General features: G+C 44.2%; 1 protein-coding gene and 1 long non-coding RNA gene across 2 annotated transcripts in view; one reads left to right on the top strand and one right to left on the bottom strand.

Moving 5' to 3' along the window:
* Window positions 1-1192, bottom strand: part of FBXO3 (F-box protein 3) — a 30890-nt gene extending 29698 nt beyond the window's left edge. The window contains exon 1 of the mRNA XM_006014668.3: window positions 946-1192. Coding sequence (XP_006014730.1) covers window positions 946-1043 — 98 coding nt within the window. The 5' untranslated portion in view covers window positions 1044-1192. The remainder of the gene's footprint in view (window positions 1-945) is intronic.
* Window positions 1020-9009, top strand: part of LOC112549176 — a 13145-nt gene continuing 5155 nt past the window's right edge. Inside the window, exons 1-2 of the long non-coding RNA XR_003092523.1 lie at window positions 1020-1155; window positions 2935-2989. This is a non-coding gene — a long non-coding RNA (uncharacterized LOC112549176). The remainder of the gene's footprint in view (window positions 1156-2934; window positions 2990-9009) is intronic.

Here is a 9009-nt window from a genome sequence, read left to right as displayed (position 1 = left end):
AGGCTGTAAGCCAGAAAAAAGGGTGGGTTGTGGGACTCCTTCGCCACTGAGGCAGAGGCTCCTTAAAATGCTTAAATGTTTCAGAAAGGACAAGGACTTCTTAGTCCAAAGTAAGATCTCCCTCATGGCACAGCTGGGACAGAATCAGACGAGCTTTCAAAAGGCAAGACGTACTTCCTCGGGTCCAAGACGTGGAAAAGATGATGAACCCAAGGAAGAACCTCTTCTGCCTGCAAAAGCTCGTCAAACTCGACCCCGCCAACCAAAGCCATCACCCTGAGAAACCCTTGCCTGTCACATTGCTCCTAGGCCGCCAGGGCTGCAGCGTCCCGCCAGCGAGCGCTACCTCAGGATCCCACCCACATTTTCCTGCCTCAACTTCTTCCTCAGGTCCACCCCGCTCGCCCCTCCTCACCGTTTGGCAGCGGCAAATGGGTGCCTATTTTTTCCCTCCAGCTATCGGTGCCACCAACGGTTGCAGGGCAGCACCCGACGCCTTTCTTTTTTTTCCCCATCTCGGCTGCTCCCCAACAGGTCCAACCAGTCACACCCCTATTCCAAGCTGGCGTGCAACCGCCCTTGCTCCCCTTCCAGCCTGGGGTGATGATGACTAGGAGGACGAGCCGCCCCCCCTCAAAACTGCCAGCCAACCACATCCCAGGGCTAGGGAGCCCCCACCATCTCCTGCCAGCCCCAACGCGGCACTGGCTGGGGCGTGGGGTGGGCACCTGCCCCTCCCCACCTCCCAGCGACCGTTGGGGGAAACGCCCAGGCTTCGAAAGCTGGGGGAGACGCCACTTTCGAACACTCGCGGTTGGGGGAGGACATGTCACTTTCGAACGCCCCCGGGGAGGGATGGGGGGGAGGACACGTCACTTTCGAATGCCCCCGGGGGAAGACACGTCACTCTGGAACGCTGCCCCCCACCCCCCGCGCCGGGCCCACCTCACGAGGTCGCGGTAGTCCAGGAAGCTGAGGACGAGCAGCAGCGGGTCCGTGGGCAGCAGCTCCAGGCTCAGCAGCTGCGGCTCCATGTCCGACATGACACGAGGCCGCGGGTCCGGGTCCCGGTCCCTGCCCCTACCCCTACCGCCGCGCGCCGCCGCCCGGGCCTGGTGCGGCAGCAGCGCCCGCCCCTCGCGCCGGTTTGTTATCGTAAGTCATGGCGAGCCGAGGAGGGAGGAGGCGCCGGGCGGCAGCGCCACCTGCAGGCCGGCGGGGGAACTGCAGGCTCCTAGCTTGGCTGTGGAGTGGCGCTGTAGGCACCTTGCGGAGCCGGCCCGGGCGCAGCCAAGGGGCTGCAGGGCAGGAGAGGCGCAGCACCAGCGTTGCCAGGTCTGAAATGTGACGTGATCATATTGGAAGCTCAAAATTCTCGTGTTTGCTGAAAACGATGCAAAAAATCTGCAAACACGTACGCAAGGCAGCCTTCTCCTTATTTCCTTTACATTGCTCCCTATAACTCGCGGATGAGTTGAGTGAGAACCGGGTCATCAAAGTTGATGCATGCATGGCTTTCTTTCTGAGGCCAGCAGTCGTCAGAAAGCGCTGGCAGCAAGCCCAGAAGTCAGTTAAGAGTCTGTGAGAGTGATTTGGGTTTTGAATATGCTGCGTCAATGAGCTGCCTCAAAAATTACCGTACATTTTGAACACCTCAATAATTGGAAAAAAAAATTCTTAGCAAGCTTTCCAGTTTAGAAACCCTTCATCAGGCTGAGGAAACGCCTGCAGTTGGCGTGTGCTTTTCCACCCAGGAAGGTGGCTCATCCTGGAAGAGCATGCACCAACTGCAGATGCTTCCTCAGCCTGACCAAGGGTTTCTAAACTCAAAAGATTGCTAAGAAAAAAATTTCCAACTATTTAGTTGGTCTAATAAAAGATACTGGATTTACCCAAAGACCCTTGTCTGCCTATGTCCTTAGATCAACATGGCTACAACCTATGTCCCAAGATATATATATTTTGAACGCTTTTACTCTTATTGATTGAACACCATACAAGGGGTTAATTATGGTACAAATACAATAATTATTGTATACCTGGCAACACTGCCCAGCACGGGATTATGCCCAGCCCAGGGGGCCTCGTTCCACTGCAGCCGAGGCCATGACACCCACAGGGGCTGGCCCAGGTGACACTGGTCACCTACGTGCAGCAGAGGCCTCCTGGCACCCCTCCAGACCTAGTGGTACCACCTGCTGCCCTGACCGCTTAGCCAGGGATTCTCCCCCAGGGGGGCCCTGAGGTGCCTTGAGAGCCTTTCCAGGATGCCACAGGGTGCCACACAACATTAGCAGTCTAAGGTGCGCATACCATGATTCACAAGCCCAGAAATTTTAAATAGGAGTCCTCAGTATCCAAAATATTCTGGTGCGACCTTTCTGAGTTCTTTGCAGCAAAATTATGGAGAAACAAGGCCGGAAGGGACCTCCACAGGTCATCAAGTCCACCTCCCATAAAGGACTGCTCTATTTTTTTCTGTAGTCAAAAAAAGGAGTAAAAACTAAGGTGCTAATTATTGTAACCAACATCATAAAAATACATGTATAATCCCGTTGTCTTCTGAAAGTAAGGATCTCAAAGCCTTTACAAACAGTAAAATACACCTCACAACTTCCTGTGTCTAGCTAAATCTCCTGAGTTTTGCCAATAGGGAAAGTAAGGCATCATGTTACTGAATCAGAGAAAACTATAAACCCTTTGGGTCCTTATGCATGCATCTGAATTAGTTCCCCTATCCCTCTGTCTCAGATAATACGGTTAGGATCCCTAGGACACACGCTTTTCCAGGAGGGAAAAAAACTCTTGATGACAAATGAGTATTAAAGTGTCTGATGAGAAAAATAGACTTACTTGAAGTAATTACCAGCTGGGGGAATAGTTCTACTGATACCCTCAAACTCATCACCTTTTTCATTTTTCCTCTATTTTTAGATCTCAGTAGTGTGATCCTGAGGCAGCCCTACACTGTCATGACACCTCCAGTAAAGTAAGGACTTGTGAGGGAGACGCCAGTGTTTGTATGTGTCTACATTTCTGTGAACTTGACTTTGTCTTTGGCATCTATGTTTTAAAAAGGTATCCCCATGGAGAAAAAATGCAGAATGTTTAAAGTGCACTAAAATATTACTGAAGTTTGCTTTGTGTATTTTTTTGCCATTTTGGATTTCACAGTGTGTAGTAAACAGTCCTCAAGGAGGAGGTAGGCACAGCTACGAACAGCCAAGTACCATTCTCACTGCTCTCTGATCCATTCCAAAGGATCAATCAAACATTAGGTATTCTCAGATCTGCATTGTTGCTAGCCAAAGTGGTTTTATCACCAGTAATGCAAACTTATTATTACTTTGCTCATACTGTGGAGGTCTTTTCTTTGTAACTTTCTGTAATTTTATTTTGACATTTACATATGCCAGGAGTGGATATAAGGGATATAATCATCCCTTATATCCACTCCTCTCCAACCCTATCTCTTGCGGTGATTGAGACTCTGTTCCTTCAGTTAGAATAGGATTGATTTGATTTGCTGTAGTTTAGTCAGGTAATTGCCATGTATCTTATATAAATTTCAGTGTGTTTATTTTAAGTTATCCATGGTGCATAACTCTTCCAAAGTAAGCCTATGTATAATAAAGTATATTGCAGGATGTATCAATGTATAGTCTCCCTGGGCTTAGTGTGATATCTCGCCCTATAGTGGTCCAATTTTTTGCAAGAATGAGTGACTCATTCTTAACTGTTCCTCTTGACCCAGTCTTGGAACTGGCACCAGGCATTGTTATACTTTTGCTGATCAGTTTAGTTTAGAAATACCACATTGAGTCAGAGAATGATAAAACTTAGAAAAAAATGAAGGTAACTGGAAATCATACAATAATATGGTATGCCACAAAGGTGAGATAACATTCTGTGATTTGTGAAAAAAAGAAAAAAAAGAGAGAAAAGTTCAGTAACAATATGAAAACAAAAAATTCAAGAGGATCAAATGAAAATTGAATAAGACAACAACACATGAATCTGACACCATTTTGTAATGGTTTATGAACAAAAAACTGGGGTGTTAAAGTAAATGCAAGACAATTGAAAAGAACATGAATAGACAACAAAGCCAGGAAAACAAAAGATGCAGCCTCAGGAGATGAAACTAAATCAGTTTACCAAATCATCAAAAACCCTGACAATGCAACTAATCATTGCCACTCAACAATAAGCGGGTCATAACAAATGGGGATGAAAAGGTAAGATAGGAAGAACATTTTCAAGAAATTCTTAATAAACTAAAACTCAGAATTGCAGCTACATGCATTGAAGTGCCCCTAAAGCTTATCAACATCAGTACAGAGCCATTCACTATGAAAGAAATTATTAAGGAAAGTAGATGGCAGTGAATAATTAAGGGGACTAAAGAACAGCAAATCATTTGATGTATCAAGTACATGCCAAATACCTGTCAACATTTTTAAGGACCAGTTTTAAAAGAATGACTGAGTTCCTATTTAACATCTAAAATTATACATGGGGAAAACAAGTGTAAAACAAAAACAAACAGAAAAAGAGGTTCATTATTCAAATCCTAAAGAAAGGAGATAGGATTGTAACAATTGGCACCGTATGGCATTACTGTCCTTCCCAGAAAAAAGTTTATGGGACGACAACATTAGGATAGATGAAATCAGAGACAAACAAAAAACTGAGAGAAGTACAAGAAGATTTCATATACTGAACAAATACTTGTGTTGTGAAAAGTCCTAGGAAATGCACTGAGGTACCAAACACCAATCATCACTAACTATATTGGCTTTGAAAAAGTCCTTGATAGCTTTGACAAAAACACTTATGCAAGATAAAAGTTAGAAATGGAAGACAGAGTAGTATCAAACCTTTATGGAAAAGGTGAATGTTGTATAAAATTAATAAAAAAATAACATGATAATTTAAGATAGGGAGCAAAGATATATACGATCACCCCTGTTTTTTAACCAACCAGGGACTTGTTCACAAAAAAACCCCACTGAAGGGGACACAATGGATTTTCTTAAGTTGACACTAGGAAACTTGAAGACCTAGATTTTGTGGATGATGTAGCTCTTTACCCAACGTCTACATACAACAGACAAAAATTATTTCTGTTTGTTCCTGACCAGTTTTATATTGGATCTCTTATTTATTTATTGCTGTTGTCAGTATCATCATTTATTTGGTTGAAACATTTAATCCTATCTTTCACATTATATCAAAAAAACCTCATAGAACCGCAAAAGACATATCCAGATGACCACAGACATTTGTTGCCCCAGGGATAAGTAGCACCAAAACACCTTGTGCCACTGCTACTTGTCCTCAAGGAACACCCATGCCATGTGTACTCTGGTACGTTGCAAAGTACCCCAGGTGGGATAGGGGAGGCTGGGGCAAGCAACTGTGCTAGCCCCAGTAGCCTTATACCTGGGGGCCTCCCAGGGCTGCAGCCATGGAAGGAAGCCTGGATGGCAGTTGGAGTGTGGCTGGTTTTGGATGAACCATGCTGCTGCCATGTGCACCACCCTGCTTTATTTCAGTGTGGGTTTCTTTGACCCTGGGATCTCCCGGGGTCAAAAAAACCCCACACTGCAAGGTAGTAGTACAGGGAATGTCTTCATGTGCAGTTTGTGGTGCCCCAGACAGCTCTGAGGCACTGCAAACCACATGTACCTGGTGATCCTGGTGTCAAAAAACCCAGGGGAATAAAAAGCAGTGCAACATACGTGGAAGCTGCGTGTGCCACCAGAAATGGAGCCTGGCCGACCGGAGCCACACACTGGCTGCCAGTAAGGCTCCGAGCAGCTGGACCAGCGCCACTCCTGCCCCAGGAGGCCCCAGAACCCGAAGTAAGGCTGCTGGCCCCAGCCTCCCTTACCCCAATGGGACAATTTGCCCCGCACCAAACCCCACATGCAGGGGCGTGCACAGTGACAAAAAGCAGTGGCACAAATTTGTGCTGCTGCTGTTTTAACTGTGGCAAATGCATGTCCTTGTATGTGGGGACACACCCATAGAGGTTAAAATGCGGTTACCACATTCCCACAATTACTGCCAGGATACCTCTGTACATACCAGGCCCAAGTGTATGAGAGTGGTATAGTTTCCAAATGGTGGGTTCTCTTTTGAGGCCAAGTGTATGGACAGATAAATCAATTGCATCACTTTAAAAGGCGGAATGGGAGACATTACCATGTTACAGCTGAATATGTTGTAACTGTTTAACCTATCTGCTCTATCCTGCAGTAAGTGGAAGTGAAGCACAATCATTTACCATCTTTTTCAACCCGGGATAAATGATTGTGGTTTCATGGCACTTACTGAAGGACAGGAACACATAGACAAAGCTGTTAAATCAGCTGACATGCACTTACGAGTGACAAGTTCCATATTCCTTTATTTTGTCTCTCCATACACTGATTGCCACTAGGTGTGCCTAAACTACAGTTAGAGGTGTGGCTGCTGCACAGGTGGGCATAGCTGGGCTAGCTGTAATCTAGACAATTTAGATGGCAACAGCAGTGAAGACATAGGTCACAAAATGCATCATGGGGTAGCCATCAATGTAGGTAGCCCAGGCTTCTACAGCTAGCACCAAAGCCCATGCTCCCATGGCTTCACTGGTTTTGTTCCTCAAAATGACTAGTTTAAGGCCAGTTCAGGTATGTTTCTACAAGCTGCAATAACACCTCTCAGTTGCATACTCTAAGATTGCCAATTGGGACATAAAAGAGAAAGCTCCTGTTCTTGAAATTGACAGTAAAAAAAAGAAATAAGAACACTGATATGATTTTAGCATTGAAAAGTTCTACCTGCAACTTACCCTGAATTCTCCATCATAGTAACTGCAATTGCACAGACTGTGGAGAGGGATAATTTATCATGTCAGACAAAGTGTGTTCTTCTTCCCTATGTAATTTAATAATTCATCATGGTTTTTCTTCCATTTCCCCTGGCCCTATGTACAGCCTAAAAGGCTAGATGTATTGTCCAAGATGTTTCTCAGGCTGAAGGTTGCTTAGATTACTTCACATATCTTATGTTTCATCTTTAAAAGATGGCAGAGGTTTTAGTATATACATTTCCTTTCACTTGCTGCAAATCTCATGAAATGGCAAGTTCAGGCCTTTCCTCCAAGGAGTTGAGCGCCTCTTGAGATCTGCTGAGTACCCTCATATTCCTCTCAGCGTTCTATTAATCATTTCACAAGATCAAAGCTTTAATCCCCTAAATGGCTGATAACAAATGGACAGAATTATTGCTTTGGGGGGACTGGATGGCTCAGGGTATTGGTATTAGAGCTTGTAATGCAAGGTTGCTGGTATGAATCCTGAGCAGTTCAGTGGCTTTATGAAATGAGGTTTGTGCATCCAGTTCCTTCTGTACATGGATCTACATCACAAAAATAAAAACAATGATAACAAAAACTACCACTACAACAAAGGGCACTGGTTAGCAGCTTTAAGAAAGAAGCCAGTTTTTATAGAAAATGGAAACTAAACATCCACTTTTTCTGCAGAGATGATCTTCCAGAATGGAATGAAGCCATTCTGCACCATAACTGTGGCTATACATGTCACACCTCATGTGTGGATAAACAAAGGCCCTACATTGTCATAAGATCATAGGGAAGTAGGGCTGGAAGGGACCTCATGAAATCATCTAGTCCAGCCCACTGCTCAAGGCAAGATCATCTCTGACTAAACCATCCCAGTAAGGTGTCTGTCTAACCTGTTCTTAAGAACATCCAGAGGTGGAGACTCCACAGCCTGCCTAGGTAGCTTGTTCTAATGCTTAACTACCCTCATAGTGAGAAAGTCCTTCCTAATATCCAACCCAAATTTCCCTTGTTGCAATCTGAAGCCATTGCTTCTAGTCCTGTCTCCTATAGGCACATAAAATAGCCTATCTCCATTCTCTTTAATTGCCCTTCAGATATTTGAAGACTGTTACCAAATTCCCCCTCAGTCATCTTTTCTCTAAACTAAATAGTCCTAGTTCTTTCAACCTTTCTTGTAAGTCACATTTTCTAGGCATCTAATCATTTTTGTCACTCTCCAATGGACTTTTGTTAATTTGTCAACACTTTCTTGAAGTCTACACCCAAAAATAGACATAGTACTCCAGGTGAGGCTAAATAGAGCAGCAGAATCGCTTCCTTTGATTTGCAAGTGACACTTCTGTTAATGTCACCCAGTATGTTAGGGGGTCTTTGCAATTATCAACTGAGAGACTTTTATAAGCAAGTTTTACAAGAATTATTGAACTATGAATTGTTGTTTAATATTTACTGTAATTTACCCTTTATGCACAGAGGTTTGGCTCAGAAAACTCTATAATAGCTGCTTCTTATATCTGTCCAAATGAAGGCAATGCTAATTAATGATAATAAACCCAAGAATTCAGATAGGCTAAATTCTGTTAACTTGCTACACAACCTAGGGTACACTTATGACTTGCTGCAGTACTGGATACTCCAAAATATGGCCCTATACAGCTAGGCTTAAAAAAAAATCCAACTATGCCATTTGGACCCTGAAACTACTCTCATTTGCTGTACTGCCTCCACCCAGCAAGCTATAAAATGATGTATAGATAAATTTACACTAAGGATAACAACTTCCAGAGACATTATTATATGTGGTTACTTATTTATTATTACAGTACCAGAAACACAGAAACACATAAAGATAGGGTGCCTTTCTCTGAATAGTGACAATCTAAAATTAGCCATGATGCAATAAATGATGATAGCAAACAATGGAATCAGGCTCACGCTGTGAGTCCTTTGTACTGCACTAGGCCTTGATGGCCATAGGGATTAAAGGGAGCAGGAATCTGCAAAGGTGGCATACAGGATAGCACCAGTGCAGCCAAGTATTTAGCTCACATTGTTTAGCTTAATGCTTAGAGTACAGCACTGGAAATAAGGACATCCAGATTCCCTTGCCTAGCTTTTCCCCTGATTCTGTACCAGGCAAGTGAGATAAA

Source organism: Alligator sinensis, unplaced genomic scaffold (genome assembly GCF_000455745.1).
Source record: "Alligator sinensis unplaced genomic scaffold, ASM45574v1 scaffold442_1, whole genome shotgun sequence".
In the NCBI taxonomy this organism is placed as follows: domain Eukaryota; kingdom Metazoa; phylum Chordata; order Crocodylia; family Alligatoridae; genus Alligator; species Alligator sinensis.
The sequence above is the reverse complement of the archived record's forward strand: the minus strand, read 5'-3'. Positions and strand labels throughout refer to the sequence as shown.